Source organism: Myxine glutinosa, chromosome 7, assembly GCF_964187855.1.
Source record: "Myxine glutinosa chromosome 7, kmMyxGlut1.1, whole genome shotgun sequence".
NCBI classification, from domain to species: Eukaryota; Metazoa; Chordata; class Myxini; order Myxiniformes; family Myxinidae; genus Myxine; species Myxine glutinosa.
In genome coordinates, this window is record NC_136267.1 from 167582756 (window position 1) to 167605544 (window position 22789).

The 22789-nt window shown below is 41.2% G+C and overlaps 1 protein-coding gene across 1 annotated transcript; it reads right to left on the reverse strand.

Moving 5' to 3' along the window:
* Positions 1-187: 187 nt before the first annotated feature.
* Positions 188-21934, reverse strand: LOC144893103 (obscurin-like protein 1). The gene is made up of 6 exons (XM_078782764.1): positions 21634-21934; positions 13871-14137; positions 10992-11285; positions 6923-7192; positions 2885-3532; positions 188-1161 (listed from the first exon to the last, which is right to left on the reverse strand). Exons 1-6 carry the CDS (start codon positions 21932-21934, stop codon positions 965-967), a joined length of 1977 nt encoding a protein of 658 aa, XP_078638890.1. The 3' UTR covers positions 188-964.
* Between the last annotated feature and the right edge of the window lie 855 nt (positions 21935-22789).

A 22789-nucleotide genomic window follows, 5' to 3' on the forward strand; every position in this document is an offset into this window, starting at 1 on the left:
GTTATCATCATCATTCATCATTATTTTATGGAGATAAAGGTAATCGTGTTTAAACTTCCATTCATTCCATCGATGGGTTTGTATATGTCCCACGACTTCACATAAATTGAACATAAGGTAATTTATTGTGAAATGCATGTTTGTTGGGAAATCAGGGTAACATTAGATGAGAGAAGAACCAATGTTTGTCCAACCTGCTCTTTAATAATTGAAGTGCACGTACACTTTAAATACGTTTAAAAATTTCATTTTGTACACGACCGGTCAAAAGTTTTAGAATACCTCAATTTTTCCAGTTTTTATTGAAATTTACGCAGTTTAATGTCCGTGAATAACCTGAAATGGTACAAAGGTAAGCAGTAAACTGCTCGAGGTTTAAAAAAAAGTCTAGGTTCGCAAAAACCGGAAAATAATGTAAATTGCACAGTTATATTGTAAAAAAAAAAAGGCCTTCTTCAAGGAACAAGTAATGGGTCAACAACTTACAGCTGTTCTGCAGCAATGTAAGTAAATTAAGCCTTGAAAGTTGATGCAAACAATTCCTACAGGTGTCCCAACCTCTGCTGATTACTTGATTACAAACCACCTGTCTGTATAAAAGCACTATTGGAACAGACTGTTATTACACCCTCTGAAGCATTATTTGGACAATATTGCACTGCAGGAAGTAGCATATTGGAAACTGGAGGAAACTCTGACAGGAAGAGGTCTGGCAGACCCAAAGCCACAACAGAATCAGAAGACAAGTTTCTGAGAGTCAACAGCTTGCGTGATAGGTGGCTCACAGGCTAACAGCTTCAAACACAGCTTAACACTGGTCGAAGTAAGCAAGTCTCAATTTCAACTGTGAAGAGAAGACTTCGAGCTGCAGGTTTGACAGGTCAAGTGGCAGTAAGAAAGCCATTGCTAAGATGGCAAAATAAGAAAAAGAGGCTTGCCTGGGCCATGTAGCACTGCCAGTGGACTACTGAAGACTGGAAGAAGTTCTTATCGACCGATGAATCGAAAATCGAACCAAAAGTTCCTCTCCACCATGAAACCACTTTACAGGAACCCCAGGCCGACACACCTGGCAGGTGAGCTCCAGGTGCTCTCCGGCAATCAAATGAAGGTCTCGCTGGATATCAGCATCACCTTCATACATAAACTTGTCTGGAGGGGCTGAACAACACGTAAGTGTTAGTTTAAAGAGGAGGTATGTAATGATATAATCTTTGTATGTTATATTACTTTCATATTATCAATATATTCATATTTATTTAATATATAGATTTTAACAAGGCTCTGCTATCTAAACAGTGGCCTAGACTCCACCTGCTATAGGCATGAGCGAATCAGAGCTACCGTACCACTGCATACATCTGCGTGGGATTGTTCTTCAGCAAAATAGCCAATACCAGGAAGAGAATTAAATTATCAATTAAATTACCACCCCGGAAGGAAATTTTCAATTACGATCAGGACGCAACATAACAAAAGGAACAACAGAAGGAGAAGGGAGGGAAATGCCAAGAGCAGAAGGGAATGGATAAAGAGGAGATGCAGGTAATGATGTAACGTATTGGAGATCGCAAGAGGTGGACAAGATGGATACAGAAGCAAAATGTTGGGAGTGGTAAGGGATGGTTTAATTCTAATTGGTGTAGAAAAGATCAAGGTTTTGGACGGGGGTGGTTTGAGATGGTGGTGAACAGCTGTCTTGAAGACCTGGAGGGAAGAATGACATGGAAGAGAATGTGGAAGTTGGTTTCACAGGTGGAAAAAAGAGGAACACATGAGTGGAGGTGAGCAGTGATTCTGTATTTTGGAAGTTTCACTAGGAGAAGGCTGCTGGTGGACCCCGTCCATCCCATAGATACCTGGGAGAGGGGAACAAACCATGCGGAGAGGGCAGAGGGTGCAAGACCAGAAAGGATACAAGACTACTGAAGTGATCGACTCAGCTTCAGTGCAAGATTAATCACCAATGATCTTGAAGACTTTGGTTTGTTGAGAAAGTAGATGGACTGTGTTGAAAGCTCCAGCTTTCCAGAGAGACTTTCCAGAGACAGTTTGAAATATGTCCAGAGAGACAGCCCTGATCTCATGTCTGATATTGAGGACCTCCATCCATTGTTGGGAGAGAAGGAGCAGCATGTTCAAGGCAGAGTGACCATTTCTGAATCCGAACTGATGGTGTGAGATGAGGCACCTGGAGAAAAGGAAGGATTTCACATCAACTGCGATTGTGGATTCCGTGACCTTGCTGATGATTGTGAGGAAGCTCATCGGTTTGCAAGCTGATCCAGACAGCCAATGGGTGAGTTTCTGATGTCATGTCATGTCTGATTAACCTCAGTGTCACGTTTTGCACCCTTCATCAGCAATATTTGTCCACAGAAAGTTTTTATTTTATTTCATGATTCTCTCCCAGTCTTCCTCTCAAAGCTGGATAGAATGCATATTTACCTGTAATTCACATTCCAGGCAGGAAGACCCCAAATATTCTCTCCTATGTCAGTCCTTTTATCAGTTAACATCCAGATGAACTGGAATAATTCAGGCATTTCCATGCGTCAGATGCTCAAACAGTTTGTATGCCACAGATTCAACTGGTTTTGAGGATAAAAAGACAACATCAATACAAAATAAAAAAACACTTAAATGAGCAGACAAAGACAAAATTTATACCACTAGGACAACACAGGGACACTTTGAAAATTAACTACCATTCCTAATCACAAGCTTCAAGAAAATAACGATACTACACAATTCTACAACGCTGGGCTCATAACATCGTTCATGAGCAACAAAAGCAACTTTCTACGTGTTCTGATTTGTGGATAAATGACAAAGAGCAAGACCTAAAACTTCCTCGTTGTTAGTAGAACAGTTGCAAACAAACCTTCCACAACCAGCTTGAAAGTAATGACATCATCTCTTGTGGAGCATTGGTAGATTCCAGAATGTTCCAGTCGTGATTTCTGAATGATTAGTCGTCGGATGCAGTCTTGGGCCTCCATCAAAAACTCGTCTTCACCCATTGTCACTTCTTTCTCACCTTTCTGGATTCCTTCCACTGTGTTGTTTCTCTTTGGAATGTCCATTCCCGTTACATCTGTTTCCACCTCCTCTTCCACAATTTCATTGGTCCTCGGTTCATTCCAATTTTCTTCCTTCTCATTCTCTGGAATGCATTTGCTTCGTAACATTTCCGTCTTACCAGGTACCTTGTCATCAATGTTGTTTCCATGGTCCATCTGTTCCAGATTCTCATCATCTTCTCTCTTTTTTGCAATCCCATCAGTTCTCGTTTTCCTATCTGGAATTTCTCCTGATGAAATGTCATCTTGGGGAGTTGTCTTCTTATTGTCGACAAACTCTATTAAATCTTCATCCATTTTCCGCCGAATTATCAGATCCTGTCCGTCACGTAACCACTTCGCAAAGCAATTACGAGTGGATGTCTGACAGATCAGGATCACGGGTTCTCCTGCTGTGACTGTCAACTCTGATTTGTGGTCTTCTAAAAGCTGTAACGTCTGGGGCACAGCTGGGATTGCCATAAAACATGTAGAGGAAAGAGAATAGAAGATGTAAAAAAAGGATCAGTACAAAGTAATCGTTGAAAACATCAAAATATTATAATCGTTAAGGTGTACTCATCTGAACTATTGTGAAAATGTTGACAATATTGGAATTTCAACATCACTTTGCATCAAAATGATCAAAATCTGCATAAAACAACAAAACTCCTTTTCTGCATCAGAGGAGCAACAGGTAAGGATGCCAATGATTATTATTGATAAATAATTAATATTACAGAGAATCGGTTTCATTGGTGGATGGAGGTTATGACCATTTCTGTTTACCTCCACCACCAAAGGTGGATGGAGGTTATGTTTTCACCCCTGTCTGTCTGTCTGTCTGTCTGTTTCTCTGTCTGTTTGTCTGTACGATTGTGAACAAGATATCTCAAAGGGTTGTGGACGGATTCGGACGAAATTTGGCAGCGAGCGAGCATGTGTGACAAGGACGAAATGATTAGATTTTGGTGAAGATCCGGATTCGGATCCGGCTACAATAATTTTTTACGTAATTCTTCACCATTGGGAGATCGGGCCAAAAACGATACATAGCAGGATATCTCAAAAAGTTCTGGATGGATTTGGACGAAACTTGGTGGACCGGTTGGGTGTCTGACAAGGACTAATCGATTCGATTTTGGTGAAGATCTGAATATGAATTCGGATATGATAATTATTTAAATTTTAAAGTGATTCTTCACCATTGAGTGATGGGGCTAAAAACGATACATAGCAGGATATTGCAAAAAATTATGGATGAATTTGGACGAAACTTGTTGGACATGTTGTGTGTGTGACAAGGAGGAATTGCTTCGATTTTTGTGAAGATCCAGATCCGGATCCAGCGAGTAGAATTTTTAAAGTGATTCTATTTTGGATAGTTGAAACAACAACAACAACAACAACAACAACAACAACATGCATTTTAAGGCCATTTTCCCTGCTTGAGCGGGGGTTAGCCTTGCGGTCCCCATGACAATCTTCTCCATTTTGCCCTATTTTCTGCATCTCTCCTTGTTAACCCCCTTGCCCGCATTTCTTCTTCCACCATCTTTAGCCAAGTCTTTCACGGTCTTCCCCGTCCTCTACTTCCTTCTACATTCATTTCCATAACTCTTCTCAACCAGTCACTTTCATCCTTCCTCAACACATGACCAAACTATCTCAACCTGTTCCTCTTCACAGCATCAATCACAGGCTCTGTTCCCATCATCTTTTGCAATTAATCATTTGTCTTCCTCTCTCTCAACGATACTCCACACATCCACCGAACCATTTGCATTTCCACCCTTTCCAGCCTTCGTTGCTGCACTACGTTCATTACCCATGTCTCACTCCCATAAATCATAACACTTCTCACACATGCAGCATACACCTTTCCCTTCAGCTTCAACAACACTCCCCTCCTCATCAGCACACCACTCAGTTCCCGAAACTTCTTCCATGCACATCTCACTCTAGCAACCGTTGCAGAGTCTGATCCACCTTCTCCATTCAGCATGTCTCCGAGGTAGAAAAATGTTTTCACACCTTCCAGCTTCACGCCGTCTCCAAGACCCAACTCAACATTTCCTCCATCTGCAGTTCCCTCTGTGCACACCTTACATTTGAATGTAGCTGCCACACTGGTTAATGACCCTCTCAGACCACTACATTTTTGATGAACCCACTCAGCGCACATTGTACATGGAATGGAGTTCACTCCGACACCCTTCCTGCACACAGCACATGGCCACTTCCCAGTTCTTTCCACCTCACCACATGCTTTACCACTTGCTATCACCTTCGTCTTTCCGATATTCACCTTCAGACCTTTTGTTTCCATACATTCCTTCCACTTGTTCATCTTTTCCTTCAGTCCATCCATACTTTCCGCAATCAACACCAGATCATCTGCATACAACAACTCCCACGGTAAACCCTCCTTTACGTTCTGAGCCAGCACCTCCATCACAGCGACAAATAGTAGTGGACTTATTACCAACCCCTGATGCACTCCCACCTTCACCTCAAACTCACAACTGTTCCCGTCCTTCGTCCTTACAGCTGTGCGCGCTCTTTTGTACATTGCCATCACTACTCTGATCAACCATTCCTCCACTCCTAACTTCCTCAATGCCCATGTCAATACTTCGCGTGGAACCCTATCGAATGCTTTCTCCAGATCAACAAACCCAAGAAACAACTTCTTCCTCTTCTCCATGTACTTCTCCTGCAACTGCCTCACAATAAAGAGCGTGTCTGTCGTTCCTCTTCCTGGCATAAATCCAAACTGCATTTCGTCGATCTTCACCTTCTTCCTTATCCTCCTCTCCAACACCCTTTCCAATACCTTAATTCCATGCTCCAATAACTTTATCGCTCGGTACGAGCCACACTCCAGAGGGTCACCTTTCCCCTTGTATAAAGGGACGAGGGTACTCAGTTCCAAATCCACTGGAATGCGGCCTTCTTTCACCACCAGATTACAGATCTCTGTCATTCTCTTCACACCCCAACTTCCTGCTGCCTTCAACATATCTCCCACAACTCCCGTCGGCCCTCCCGCTTTTCTACTCTTCATTGCTTTTATCGCTTCGTATCGTTTGTCGTAAAAGGCGACAAACAGGGTTGGCGGCAGGAAGGGCATCCGGCCGTAAAACATTGCTTCAAAAAGGGGACCAACAAAAAACAACAACAACCACGGTGCCCGAAAAAGGCCAACCCCCGCTTTGCAGGGAAAATGGCCTCTAAAGGTGGTTTTTATTGCTTTTATCGCTTCCTCAACTTCCTTCTCAGTTATCTTCTCTGCCGGTCCTAAAACTGGGTTACTCTTTATGTTGCCATCCCATTCATTCTCTGTATTCAACAGCATTTCCATATATCTTTTCCATCTTCCTTTAATTCCATCTGGGTCCACAACAATTTGTCCCACTTCATCCTTCAAGCAACTCACCCCCATCACATCACACCTCTCTTTCGCTATCTGCTTTGCAATCCTGAATACCGCTCTCTGACCCTCTTCCCAATCCAAGCGTTCTCCGAACATTTTCCTACATGGGTTGGAAGTTCAGATCATATTCGTGGGAAGTCTTTGATATATGGGGCATTGCATATAGGATGAGATTAAGTAGGTAAAGTTCAACACGAGTCAGGTTAGAGAAAAACGAAATGGTATAAAGTTTGGAGATGTGATACTTGAGTGGCAATCATTTAATTGAGACTGAAATCCAAAGTTTCCACATTTTATCAATGCATTTGAGCAGAAGCATATTTAATATGTAATTATTTAGCAGATTAAAACAGCAATCACATTTGTATTCATAGAAAAAATATATATGAACAACTGATGTCTCATAAAAATGGAGGGCAGGCACCTTGAACATGGAGATCCGCAGCACTTTCTTCTGTTCGACAGACAAACTTCACCTTCATCTGATCATCCTCCCTCTCTACTTTGCTAATGGACAGGTAGTGTGTTCCACCATCTTGCTTTATCTTAAAGCGGCCTTCACTGGCAATTTCTTTTTGACCATTGAGCAGCCAATGGCCTTTCATGGGGTTCATAAGCTCCACACTAAATGTGGCTTCTTCCCCCTCTGGTAACAATATATCTTCAAGGCCACGTGTAAATTTGGCTTGCGACACTGTGGAAAGAAGGCAGCAAACATTTATTTGTGTAATCTTGACACTTCAATGATATTCTGAAAAGTAGGCTAAAAAAAAGTCTGATTTGATCTCTGGTTAAATGTCCATCATCAAATGAAGACTCAAAGGCAATGCAGCTATTATACACATACATACATACACACATACATACACACATACATACATACATGCATACATACATACATACATATAAACACACATACATGCATACATGCATGCATACACACATACATCAACACATACAGTGCATGCATACACATACATATTGTCGTGTTCACAGGCTGGTTAACACCGCCCCTTGAATGGATTGACCGAAACGGGTTATAACTCCGAGGTGTTCCAAATTATTGCGCTATAAGCTCACGCGCATGGCTGGGGAGAATCACAAGGACCTTCTAGCTTTTATAACCAAACGGGGTTATTCCCAAAACACATCCAGAGAAAATGAATTTAATAACAACTCTAAGCAATGAGGTGAACAAGGAGGTAAAATAAATCCAATAAAATGGAAGGCGCCTCTCACAAGCACACTACCACAGTTACAAGCACAGCTGGTGTGAGGGACACAACCAGCTGACTTATCTGTGGTGGCAGCGGGGGGTGGGCATAATGAGGTGAAAGGTGATGCAAAGACAGCAGGACGAAAAGGCTAGGTGAAGAAGCAGAACGATTAACTGGCAAGGGAGGGAAGATGAGAACGGCTCCAGGGCCAAAGCAGGTGGGCAGGATGACCTCCTTAAATCACTCCTCCTTCTTTGCTAGATCAATCTCCCTGGAACTCCACACTTCTCCCCTCCAAAAATGCGAGCTCCACAGCGCACTGTTCATTCTCTCTCTCACTGTTCATTCTCCTCACTCAATCGAGTGCTTCTCTGTGTACTGATTGGTTACTCCCTCACACACCTCGAGGCTCCTCCTCCCTCCCCGCCCCCCCCCCCTCCCCTCCTCTCTCAGATTTCTCGCAATTCTTTAAGAACTGTGCCTGCTCAATTATCCGCAGTTCTCACCAATCCTCCTCAATTCTCACCAATCCACCTCAGATCTCACCAATCCACCTCAGATCTCACCAATCCACCTCAAATCTCACCAATCCACCTCAGATCTCGCCAATCCTCCTCAGATCTCACCAATCCCCCTCAGTTATCACCAATCGTCAGTTCTCACCAATCCTCCTCAAATCTCACCAATCCTTTTCAGTTCTCTTCAGTCCGCCCCCTCTCTCCTTGTCTGCCAGAATCCCATAGCTTTCTGCTTTGTTTTTCTGGGCTGGTGTGAACTCTGTTCTACAGAGATGTCACCCAGCACGCCCAGTGGATGTTTACAAGAGGTTTAACACACATTTCCCTAACTTTAATCCCTCTCTATCTTATTACAAGCATGACCTTTGTATCGTGCACATTCAAACAAAATCCTTAAGCTACCAGGTCCCGACATCCTTACATCGAGATTTGCTTCCTGCTTGCACACGGTCCATACTATTCTATACAGTTCTATCTCTTCAAAGGTAATCTCTAACCCCCCTTTCCTCCACCCTTAAGTGTAACACAAGTCTTCCAATCAAGTAACAACTGGGATCCTACATACTGGGAAGTAAACAGATATTTGTAGTGAGGAAAATTAACAAAGACTTCACCTTGTCTGTTATTCAAACCATGCTATACTTTCACTTGTGAGGCGAGCGCACGATAAGCAGTACGCATTCTTGGGACTGATTTTTATAAAGTCTAGATCTTAACATTCATCACAAATATAGTCACTCCAGAATCTAAATCACCAACAACTGAATAACTGAGGATTCTGATTCCGATTCCTACTCGATAAGAGCATCAGTGCTGTGGAAGCAGTTTCTTAGCAAGGGTTATATTGGGTGGTTTGCCATTGCCTTCCCAGTAGTAGTTAAGGCAGGAAAAATCACTTACACAATTAAATGCACATGTTCATTATGTGATTGTTTCACAAATATCTAACTAGTAAGTTCCATGTGCAACTGTACATTATTAAGTTACCTTATTTAACAATTTCTAGTTGAAGACAATGAAATCTAGTTTTAGAAGGTTTAAGGCAAATTATTGATTGGTAATTGAAAATGATTTATTTTCTTAACAATGGCATCTATAACACATATAACAATGGAAACTATAACTCACATAACAATGGAATCTACAACTGACATAACAATGGAATCTACAATCCCCATAACAATGGAATTGATAACTCACATAACAATGGAATATATAACTCACATAGCAATGGAATTGATAACCCACATAACAATGGAATTGATAACTCACATAACAATGGCATCTATAACACATATAACAATGGAAACTATAACTCACATAACAATGGAATCTATAACTCACATAACAATGGCATCTATAACACATAGAACAATGGAATCTATAACTCACATAGCAATGGAATCTACAACTCACATAACAATGGAATCTACAATTCCCATAACAATGGAATTGATAACTCACATAACAATGGAATATATAACTCACATAGCAATGGAATTGATAACCCACATAACAATGGAATTGATAACTCACATAACAATGGAATATATAACTCACATAGCAATGGAATTGATAACCCACATAACAATGGAATTGATAACTCACATAACAATGGAACCTATAACTCACATAACAATGGCATCAAAAACACATAAAACAATGGAATCTATAACTCACATAGCAATGGAATCTATAACTCACATAACAATGGAATCGATAACTCACATATCAATGGAATTGATAACTCACATAACAATGGAATATATAACTCACATAACAATGGCATCTATAACACATATAACAATGGAAACTATAACTCACATAACAATGGAATCTATAACTCACATAACAATGGAATCTACAATCCCCATAACAATGGAATTGATAACTCACATAACAATGGAATATATAACTCACATAGCAATGGAATTGATAACCTACATAACAATGGAATTGATAACTCACGTAACAATGGAATCTATAACTCACATAACAATGGCATCTATAACACATATAACAATGGAATCTATAACTCACATAGCAATGGAATCTACAACTCACATAACAATGGAATCTACAATTCCCATAAGAATGGAATTGATAACTCACATAACAATGGAATTGATAACTCACATAACAATGGAATATATAACTCACATAGCAATGGAATCTATAATTCACATAACAATGGAATCGATAACTCACATAACAATGGAATCTATAACTCACATAGCAATGGAATCTATAAACCACATAACAATGGAATCTATAATTCACATAACAATGGAATCGATAACTCACATAACAATGGAATTGATAACTCACATAACAATGGAATCTATAACTCACATAACAATGGAATCTATAATTCACATAACAATGGAATTGATAACTCACATAGCAATGGATTATATAATACATAACAATGGAATCTATAACTCACATAACAATGGAATTGATAACTCACATAACAATGGAATCTATAACTCACATAACAATGGAATCTATAACTCACATAGCAATGGAATCTATAACCCACATAACAATGGAATCTATAACTCACATAGCAATGGAATCGATAGCTCACATAACAATGGCATCTATAACCCACATAACAATGGAATCTATAACCGACAGAACAATGGAATCTATAACTCACGTAACAATGGAAACTTTAACTCACATAACAATGGAATCTAAAATTCACATGGCAATGGAATCTATAACTCACATAATAATGGAATCTATAACTCACATAAGTGGATGGAGCCTGGAATGTCCTTACAGATGCTCTGGCCATTTGTGTAAACAGCAAATACACGAAATATGTACTCGCCGTCCTCAGGAACCACCGCAGTCGTATTTGTTTCCTGAAGATATTCAGCTTGATGGCAGCAGAACCACTTATTGCTTCCCAATTTGCTATGCTCCACCTTGTAGCCATGGACCCCCACCGATGGATTCGGAGGGAGCCAGGAAAGCATGGCCGATGTCTCTGATGATTTTTGTAACATTGGTTGCTCTGGGGGGCTGATATCTATCTTGTGAGCTGAAAATGAGAAAAAAATGAAGTTGCTTGACCTGGTGTAAATAGACTAAACTAACCACCAATTGGAGTTACAAACCAGATAAATTTGCATCACTTGTCAAGTTATAAGCAATTATTTTTTCAAGTAGCACTTTTCAGGTCAGAAGTAAATTGTCAAAATGAAGAAGAAATAAGTAAAAAGTAAAATGCTTTACTTATGTAAGAAGAGGTAAGAAAAGGGAAAGTCAACACAAAAAACGGTAAGAAATGTTTTAGAATTTCAGGAAAGATTTAGAACAATAATTAATAAGCGTGAATTTTTTTAAAGGCATCAAGTTTCATAGTTGAGGATCATATCGGACAAATTATCGATCGATTTTAAAAGTCCTCACCCAAGTGCGAGAAATTACTGGGAGATTCCCTTTATTCAATCATGGCTTTCTTTCGAGGTATAAGTTGCGATCAGTTTGGAAATCTCGGCAGGAACCAATTGATTTTTGATGTTGCAGGTTTTAAAGAGCTTTGTAGTTGCTGCTGCTGTTGATGTTGTTGTTATTGGGTATCTTGTTGGGGGTCGATTTTGGAAATGTGCACCCATTGGTCAGACAGCTGCTAGACCATACCCATGTCTGTTGCTTGACTCCACCCACCATTGCACCGAGATTAAATTATATGGCCGCCATCTTGGTTTTCTGGTGGGCCGAATATATCAGGCCTGGAGGTCTCTGCTGATAATACATGTCACGTTGGGCGCTTTCAAAGACTCCACAACAGCAAAGGCTCAACTGTTTATTACAGTATAAAGCAAACCAATCATTACTTGGGTCTCAGATAATAAGGCTGTGCCCAAGAGCTCACAACAGCACGTTCTTCACCCCCGGCTCAGCATGCCAGACTCCTCCCCCATGGGCACGTCACATCCCATGACGTGTATCCGTGCATCAAGTATACTTGCATTATACATTGTGCATTTGCATTATAACACAATACACTGCCGGGGCTTGTTGCGTCAGATTTCCATTGGCTTTGTTTGGGTCGAGTGTTATTCACGATGAGGGACCCTGAAAAATGTAATAATATGTCGAATAATAGTAAGGTTTAATCATGCCCATCAGAACACACGGTAATCAAGCGTTACATAATCAAGCTTTACATTATGCAGATTACTAAAACAAATAGTGTTACGTAATTTTTGAATGGTCCCATATTGTGGTGAAGCAATCCGTGACCGTGTGACAATCAGATCATTCTGATATAACCGTGGGGAGGGTGACATGGATGAAAGGTGTTGAGTTAATTAATTAATTGTGGTGAAGTAATCCGTGACCGTGTGACAATCAGATCATTCTGATATAACCGTGGGGAGGGTGACATGGATGAAAGGTGTTGAGTTAATTAATTAATTAATTGTGGTGAAGTAATCCGTGACCATGTGACAATCAGATCATTCTGATATAACCGTGGGGAGGGTGACATGGATGAAAGGTGTTGAGTTAATTAATTAATTGTGGTGAAGCAATCCGTGACCGTGTGACAATCAGATCATTCTGATATAACCGTGGGGAGGGTGACATGGATGAAAGGTGTTGAGTTAATTAATTAATTGTGGTGAAGCAATCCATGACCGTGTGATAATCTGATCATTCTGATATAACCGCGAGGAGGGTGACATGGATGAAAGGTGTTGAGTTAATTAATTAACAGCGCATTAAATGTGCGTCTCCCAGATTTTTTTTCACAGGTTGTGACCACAGTGTGGTCATTCCTGTTATTATGAAATCAAAAATCTTCTAAAATCTTCCGTGTTGGACCTAGTGACGTGTACTGAGGATTGGATTGATGTAATTATATTTATGAGCTTGAACTATAATATTTTGCTGCCTTATTCTCAAGAAGTTACATGTGCTTGAGGAAACGAAGCGTGTAAAACTTCTCAGATGGACTTGTAGTAATCCAAGTGCTTCATTATCGGAGTAATGAACGTCTTATTTAACCATCATTGGATTTAGGCAATATTGCGCAGATAGAAGGAAATTGATTTAACTGTTTTAGCAATAGGTAAGCCTGGTGTTGGCTTAGCGGTTAGGGTGCTGGTTTGGGATCCTAGGATCCAGGGTTTGAATCCCAGTCAATCGCTGAAGTAATGCCAGCGGCGTTGACTCGGCCTGTCATCCTTCTGATGTCGGAAAATTGAGTACCAGGTCACTGGTAATTCCCTGTGTGTCGCAAGAGGTGACTAACAGGGTTGGCGGCAGGAAGGGCATCCGGCCATAAAACATTGCTTCAAAAAAGGGGACCACGGTGCCTGAAAAAGGCCAACCCCTGCTCTGCGGGGAAAAATGGTCTCTAAAGGTGGTTCTGTTTTAGCAATAGGTAGATAAATTAATTAGTAACTTTCTATGTAAATATTACAATGTACAATTAAAAGTAATTTTTTTCTACCACATTTACGAGATTCATCCAATGACCCAATCATATTAAAGATCCCATAAAATCCTGAACAAACACAGTTTATTAAATTTATATAAATGTTAAATAAACAGTCCTTTTGTGGATGAAAGTTAAAAAAAATCAAATGATGCAGAATACAGAGAAATAAAGAGAACCTGCACCCTTGACGCAGAGTTGAGATGTGGTTCGGGATCCATCAACCACGAAGCTGACCTCTCCAGAATCTTCTGGTCTAAGATCGTGCAAGATGAGAAAGCGAAACATACCATCCTCTTGGATCACAGCACGTGGATGATGAAGAACCTTCTCTCCCTTCCAGAGCCAGTGGCTCTGCAATTGTGAGCTTGTCATCTGTGTTTGGAATACAGCTTGATCACCCTCTGTTGCCTTTAATTTCCTTGGAAGGCGCTTAGCTATTTTCCCTGCATGGAGGAGAAGGAAACATGTCCAGGAAAGTCAATTGTGATTTGTATAACAGAAATAGTTATCTAAGCCAAACTCAAAATTCCTGCTTTCCATTTCACATCTAGATCTCAATTCCATTAACAATATAATCAACTCCGCTCCTCCAATATCTACAATTTGTTTTGCTTGTTTTTCGTTGTTAATTAAAAACAAAAGAACATTTAATTGATTGAATAAACGTTAATGTTAATTAAAATTTTGAAATGCAATTAATTATTTTGACCTCTCCTCCCCTCTTCCACTACACCTAAACCTCAGAAAAGTGCAGAGGAAGCGCACCTGCTTTTGAGCTGTGTAGTCCGGTTTAAATTCTCAAGCTGACGATAAACTATCGGACAGCTGTTTTGCAAGTAAGTAATGGATGGCATCACTGAGTGTACTGTCCCTCGGATGGGTATTAGCAGGGAAACCATCTGCCAGCAATGAATGCTGTGGGTGTTCAAAATCCCACGGTCTTTTTTACCAAGAGTATGAAGTTGTTACTGACATCCTGAACAAATTCCAAATTCCTGCCCTATAATGTGTCCACCCACACTTTTTCACATTTACACTGTTTGTCAGTTATTTCATGGCTGCTTACACAATCTTTGTCTATTCATCCCACTCGGTCCCGTTGTCCTGTCTGTCCCTACTTTTGCTTTCGATGAGTTCGTTCCTTCCCAATTTCTCTGTCCTCCCTTATATGCCAACTTCTGCTCCTTCGTTTTGTCAACATCACTCTATTTTCATTTAGCTCTGCAATGAGCCTCAATGTTTGTGTAATGTGGAAGGGGCACTGCATCAGTGGCACTCGCCACACCACAGCAACCACCAGGCTAAATTCGAAATTTAATAGTACTATGGTCCAATACGCATTAGCTCCCGACAACCTTTCCACTACTGTGTAAGCAACATCACAACTTCTCTCTTTGTGGTTGCACAGGTGGCACAGGATTGCACAAGAGCTGATTGCCTGTGACATGTTGTGTAAACATATTTTATGAGCACGCATTCTTCATATGACAACAAGAAAAAACACAGGGGCAATACCCCTAGTGCTCACCTGGTAGAATAAACAGTATACTGCACGGAATAAGGGTATTTTATACGAATGTCAATGCTTACTAGAAGACAGGGCAACATGTAGAATCATACTAACATAATCATAAGAGTTTATACAAAAAAAAACAAAAAAAATACATATTTTGGGGGGTAACCCCCCCCCCCCCCCTTCCCACCCCGTGACCCTTCTCAGACCCCAATTTTTCCAATGCCTTGAACAAACATTGGTACATCACGGATGATGAAGGTTTTGATGAAGTTTCAACAAAATTGTGTGTGTAGGTTCTGAGAAAAAAGCAAAAACCTATTTTGGGGGGCATGCCCCCCCCCCCCCATACACCACCTTAGACCCCAATTTTTTTAATTCCAGGAACAAACTTTGGTACAATACGGGTGATTAAGATTGTGGCCAAGTTTCATCGGAATTGCGTGTTTAGTTTCTGAAAAGAAAGCAGATACCTATTTTGGGGGCAACCCTCCCCCCCCCCCCCCCACCCCCATAGACCCCGAAAGGAGCAGGTTTTTTTTAAATGCCGTGAACAAGCTTTGGTACATCACGGGTGGTGAAGGTTGTGGTGAAGTTTCATCGAAATCGTTTATGTAGTTTCAGAGAAGAAAGCAAATTACTATTTTGGGGGGGTCAAACCTGGACCCACTTTGACCCCTTGTTACTCCCAAAGGGGCAGGTTTTTTTTAAATGCCGTGAACAAACTTTGGTACATCACGGGTGGTGAAGGTCGTGGTAAAGTATCATCGGAATTGCGTGTGTAGTTTCTGAAAAGAAAGCAGATACCTATTTTAGGGGGCAACCGCCCCCCCATAGACCCCGAAAGAGGCAGGGTTTTTTTAAATGCCGTGAACAAACTTTGGTACATCACGGGTGGTGAAGGTCGTGGTAAAGTTTCATCGAACTGGTGTGTGTAGTTTCAGAGGAAAAAGCAAATTCCTATTTTGAGGGGTCAAACCTGGATCCACTTTAACCCCCGAAAGACCCCTTGAGACCCCGATTTTTTGAATGCCGTGAACAAACTTTAGTCACAACACAACAAATATAATTTGTGCCAAATTTGGTCACAATCCTATCAGCAGTTTCAGAGAAGAAGTTTCAAGTGTTTACGGATGGACTGACGGACGGACGGACAACGCGCCATCGCATAATCTCCCGTGGACTTCGTTCCAGGTGAGCTATAAAAAGATGAATTAAATAAAGTTTAGTTTTCCTGTTTCTAAAAACCTTGTTCTCTTCAAATGGCCAACAACAAAACAATTTTTGGTTTACTATTGTGGATCAGCTTGCTATGCTCACCTCACCACACGTCGCTAATGGGGCACAGGCTTGTTACCCTGCGCTCGCGAAGCGAAAAGCGAGGTTAAGCATTCCCCCTACGTACGTGTGCTGTGTGCCGTACATGTCTGCATTTTCAAAATTCATTTTCTCGGCAACAGTTGGTCCGATTGGCATGGAATTTTCACCATAGGAGCGCCTCCTCCTGTAGAATATTTGAATGATTATTATGACGTCATAGGTCACGTGGTGCAAGCGCCATCTTTGAAAAATTTCGCACCTCTATATCTCTGAAACCACTCCATGGAAAAAATTGAGGCCTGGCTCATTGTCAACTACTCCCCATGGGGAATAAGATATATTAATGATGATGTCATAATTCGACAAATAGAACACTTATCCATCCGATCATTGTTTATTTTTTTCAGTAACTGTTGGTCTGATGGAGACGAAATTTTCACCATAGGAGCGCCTCCTCCTTTAGAATATTTTAATGATAATCATGACGTCATAGGTCATGTGTTACAGGTGCCATCTTCAAAAAACCGAAAAATGTTGCACCTCTATATCTCCAAAACCGCTGCTTGGAAAAAAATTGAAACATGGTTCATTGTAAAGAACTCCACATGGGGAATAGGTGTTGTTAACGATGACGTCATTGGTGCCATAATTATGACGTCATAATTCGACAGGGACAACGCTTAGTCTGATCAGTTTGAAATGTGTTGAGCGTGATCTATGCAACAATTATATTAGAGAATATAAATTTATGATGTCATCGCTCACGTGGTCTGGCAGCCATATTGGATCAAAGAAAAAAAATGTTCAAAAACAGAAGAGTTGCCTCGCAACAAGTTGACTGCGCAGGGTAAGTATTCTATGAATAATTCACCAAATGTCCGTCCGTCTGTGTGTCCGTCCGTCCGTTCGAAGGTACCGTAAAAACTGCTGAATCGATCGCAACGATATTTTGTGTGGATAATCCTGGGATCTCCAGGAGTAAAATAGGCTATTTAGTTTTCCCAATTTCAGCTTGTCTCCAGCATTCTCAGGTTTGGACTCCCGCATAACATTCGTGTTTGCATAACGTTCATTGTGACGATGTTCTCATAGTGACGATGTTGTTTTCCCGGGTGTCGCACAAACGGTTGCACCGATCGCTGCACAGCTACACCGATCAGACTCGGTGACCTCAGACAAAGACCTTTTATAAGGACACGGGTTGAATCCCTGCTTGAGAGAATTCCACCTCTCTTGCCTTTGCTCCCCGATCACGGCCATCTCTCCAACTTACAATCCCATGAGATATGCGGAAAGGACGACCCAAAACCAATATAAACATCATTAAACATCATTCGTATATAAACAACATTAAAAGTAAATAATGACCTCGGCCAAAGTTCAAACGACATTTAATCTCTACATGAGATAATTCCACATACAGTCACGTGAAAAAGTAAGTACACCCCATGTAAAGTTTTGACTTTTTCAACATATTTCAACATACAGCTATGTGATCTTCATTTCAACAATATTGATAGCTAAAGGTGATATAATATAACAAATATCATGAAACATTTACATTTTGTAGTCCATTGTATAATTTAAATAAACATAAATGCAAATTTCGCATGTGGAAAAAGTAAGTACACCCTTGGATCTAATAGGTGGTATTGCCCCCTTTGGCAGAAACAACTAAAGTAGGCGTTTCTTATAACTGTCTACCAGTCTCTGACATCGACTGGGAGAAATTTTTTCCCACTCCTCCGTGCAGAATTCTTTCAGCTGTGCAATGTTTGAGGGGTTTCTTGCATGCACAGCTCGTTTCAAATAACCCCATAACATCTCGATGGGATTTAGATCTGGGCTTTGACTTGGCCATTCCAGAACCCTCCATTTCTTTCTTTTCAGCCATTCCTTGGTGGATTTACTGGTATGTTTAGGGTCATTGTCGTGTTGCAAGATCCACCTTCGGTTGAGCTTCAACTTTCCGACAGATGGCCTCACATTATCCTCAAGCACCCTCTGGTACAATGAAGAATTCATAGTGGATTCTATGATGGTGAGCTGCCCAGGCCCTGATGCAGCGAAGCTGCCCCAAACCATAATATTTCCACCACCATGCTTTACAGTTGGTATCAGGTTCTTGTGGTCAAATGCTGTCTTTGGTTTTCGCCAAACATGTCTTCTGGCACTGTGGCCAAATAGCTCTACCTTTGACTCATCTGTCCAGAGCACATTGTTCCAGAAGTGCTGGTCTTTGCCTAGGTGTTCATTGGCAAACATTAGTCTTGCCCTGATGTTCTTTCTGGACAGCAACGGTTTCCTCCTGGCACACCTCGCAGGCAAATAAAATTTGTGCAGCCTCTTTCTAATGATAGACTCGTGCACTTTGACATCAACAGTGGCAAGAGCTACCTGTAGGTCCCATGATGACATTCTGGGGTTCTTAGAGACTTCTTTCAGCATCATGCGTTTTGCCCTCGGGCTGAACGTGCTGGGGCGGCCTGGCCTGAACAAGTTGGCAGTTGTTTGGAATCTTCTCCACTTGTAGATGATCTTCCGGACAGTCGAATGATTGATTTCAAATTGTTTGGAGATATTTTCAAATCCCCTCCCAGACTCGAGGGCATCTATAACCTTCTTTCTGAAGGCCTCAGAGAGCTCTTTTGATCTAGGCATGCTGACGCCGCACACTTCAACAACAAAGAGCAAACCAAACTAAATGTCTGAGGTTTAAATAAGACAGGTTCCTCCAAGATCCTCTCTAACGATGTTCTAATCATTTGCACCTGAGATGGTGCATCTGATTCTACTTTTAGGTATTTGAAGTAGTGATAAATGTAGGGGTGTACTTACTTTTTCCACATGCAAAATTTGCATTTATGTTTTTTTTAAATTATACAGAGGACTACATAATGTAAATGTTTCATGATATTTGTTATATTATATCACCTTTATCTGTCAATATTGTTGAAATGAAGATCAAATAGCTGTATGTTGAAATATGTTGAAAAAGTCAAAACTTTACATGGGGTGTACTTACTTTTTCACGTGACTGTAGCTATTTGGGTGATAAATATGCTAACAGATCGCTGTCTCCATCGATCTTGCCAAGGCCGTAACAGCTATTGGCTCAAAATCCTTTTAACTGTTGATTTGGTAGTTTTTACAATGAAGGAAACATTAAGAATGCTGTTAAAAGTTTATTTTGTGATTTATTGGAGTTATGTTGTTTGGAATGAAAAAAGTGATATCGAGTTCAAGTGAATGACGACATGCCGTGATGGTTTCTACTTTCTGAACGTGAACTTCGCGGATCGCCATATGCAGATTCGCCACGGTCCCACGATCGATCGATGTTTCTATACGTAAACGTACCCGTTTGTTTGTGAACGGGTACGTTTTTCATGGAAGTCCTTCACGAACTTGCTGTCCTTGTCTGACGTACGACTGAAGGTGCTACACGAATGTGGAATTTATTGGTTTCATGCTTTAGCATTCGCCGTATTTGCATTGCCTGTTTGCTTCTGGCCTCCCACCTGTGCATAGCATGGGTATCTCCCTAGTTCTATGAATACCATCTAGTTTTAACTTGTGATCAGACCATGCATGGCACCATAATATGTTAGATCAGGTCATTCAAACAATCAGACCGTAGCTCACCATTCTAGATTCCTTATAATAAAATGTACTTCCGTAAGGGTGTCGGGGGCAGGGGGGGGGGGGGGAGGAGGGGGAAGGGAGGGCAATATCACAGGTCACAAAACCCTTTGGTGTGGGGGATATTGTTTCGTAATAACATTAATATTATGCTATTATCATAAGTGTTATTATTACTTTTGTTATTAGAAGCAGCCTTGGAAAAATTCCATGAAAGCAGCAGGAAGGGTTGTGGAATTAACCCTTGTGAGGTATCATGTATATAGGCCACAGTAGATCTATGATCAGGTGTGATAGTCGACGCGATAAGCAGAGATGGCCTCAAGGATGTCCGGATTCCTCTGTAGTTTTTCAGTTTATCGTTGAACAGCATTAGTATCTGTTTAAAATAGTAATCATACGTGTTTGTGGTTTATATATATTTTTCCTTCTGGCAAAGGTTTTCCATGACACAGCAAGATAATCGATTTATAAACGTTCCTCTTGGGGAAGGGGTATATTATTAGTATTAATATTGCTTTCTAATAACATTAATTACCTCCGCCATGAAAGGTGGATGGAGGTTATGTTTTCACCCCTGTCTGTCTGTTTCTTTGTGAACAGGATATCTCAAAAAGTTGTGGACGGATGCGGACGAAGTTTGGCAGAGATGTAGCATATGTGACAAGGACGAAATGATTAGATTTTGGTGAAGATCCGGATCCGGATCCGGCTACTAGAATTTTTTAAAGTTTCATTCTTCACCATTTAGAGATTGGGCCAAAAATGATACATAGCAGGATATCTCAAAAAGTTGTGGATGGATGATTTTGATTAAATGTGATTCTGTATTGTGATTTTCTGGTCTACTCTGTGATACAAAATGTAAACTGTTCACCTGATGGAGGTATGCTCTCTACTGAGTGCCGTTCTAGTGTTATCATGTGTGTTGTTATTACTTTTGTTATTTAAAGGCCCCTTGGAAAAACGCCATGATAAGCTATTTTAATATGGCTATACACCTTATCACGCAATACCCTTGGAGGGGAAAATCCCCTTTAGATGGTGGAGCAGGTGGAGGGAGGGGGTTTAATCACTGCTACCTACATCCGTCGTATAACCACACCCCCTTCCCCCCCCCCCCCCCCCCATGTCTCCCTGTCACGTTTGGTTGAGATTGGATAAGTAACGACTGAATGTATCTTGGACAGACAGACAGACCGATACCAAATTGTGTATTTTAATTGTGATTATTGTTCAGGACCAATGTCTAAGTGTTGATTTGATAATGTATGGTTCATTAATCAGATGCTGCGTACTCTTTCTTGGAGGCTGATGGTGGGTGGTATCTTACACCGATCTTATTCTATTACCCCTTAACAACAACATAAAACACAGTATGCTCTTCTTGAGCTCCAGAACATACAATGTGCTATTGGTAGTTTTGACAGTGGAAGTAAACTTTGAATGTTAACTGGACTGTACCTTTCACAGAGAGCTCAGATACCGTGCGGCTTCCATCATCTAGCTCATACACATAGATTCCATCATCGTCTGGCTGCACGTCACGAATGATGAGTCGACGGAGTGTTCCCAGCTCCTCCATTAGGAACCGACTGCCAGGTTGGAGCAGCTCTCCATCTCTGTACCATCCACGGCCCAATGCACCAAAGGGAATTTGGCACATCAGAGTGGCTTTGCCTCGTTCACGTGCTTCTGCATCTCTCAGCTTCTCTGGAAACCTGCTATCCGGTTCTGGGAACATCAGAAACGTGGCAAATTGCATTACTGATAACTTAATTGGGTAATATCTTGAACGTTTTAATATGATTAACACGTTTTAATATGATTTCAGAATCATTGGAATCTCCTGCGTTGAAGTTAACTCCGAGGGCCTTTCACTCACTCACCGCAGGCAGGTTGGTGGTCTTTCTGTCTTCTACCGACTCCTTTCCGGCCTTGCCCCCCCCCCCCCCCCAGCTCTCTCTGGGCCCTGTCCCCCAAATATTCCTGCAGGTCGCACAAGATCTGCCAGCAACCCTCTTATGGTTAAACTGCCAAAATCAAGACTCTCTGCTCACCTTCACTCCTTCATTCCTCTTTTCTCCCACCTCTGGAACAAACTCCCTCACTCTCTTCAATCCCACTCCACCCTCCAGGTCTTTAAAACAGCTGTTCACCACCATCTCTTATCTTCCCCCATCCAAAACCTTGATCTTTTCTACCCCCGTTATTCACCCCAGATCCACTTTTTTGAAATACCGACTTCTTTCCTGGAAGTCCTTGTGTTTTTACCTCTCCCCCCCCCCCCCCCCCACCCCTCCTTCCCATGCCTCCTCCCCCCAAGCCCTCTCCCTCCCACAGATCTCCCGATGTCCCTGCTCTCCATCTTGTTCTCCCACTCCCTTTATCATGTTTTATGTTTTATGTGTCGGTTTGTCTTTTTGTGATCAATGTTAGCTTTTACACAAGCCTCGATGTTGTTTCCAAAAAAAAAAAAAAAAACACTTGCCAAAATCAATAGATATTGTGATGGAAAGTGACTTGGAATGTTGCGGAGCGCAGATAATTGTAAGAAAAATAACTAAAAATTTGGGAAAACATCCTTTACAGAGTCCTGAAGGAATGGCTCATCATGATT

Excerpts from the sequence above, each read along its gene's own strand:
- LOC144893103 (XM_078782764.1), bottom strand. The coding sequence starts at position 21,934 with ATGCAATTTGCCACGTTTCTGATGTTCCCAGAACCGGATAGCAGGTTT. Across the intron at positions 14,138-21,633 it reads ATCTGAGCTCTCTGTGAAAG|GGAAAATAGCTAAGCGCCTT; the intron begins GTACAGTCCAGT and ends TCCTCCATGCAG. Across the intron at positions 1,162-2,884 it reads TTTCAAGCTGGTTGTGGAAG|CCCCTCCAGACAAGTTTATG; the intron begins GTTTGTTTGCAA and ends CGTGTTGTTCAG.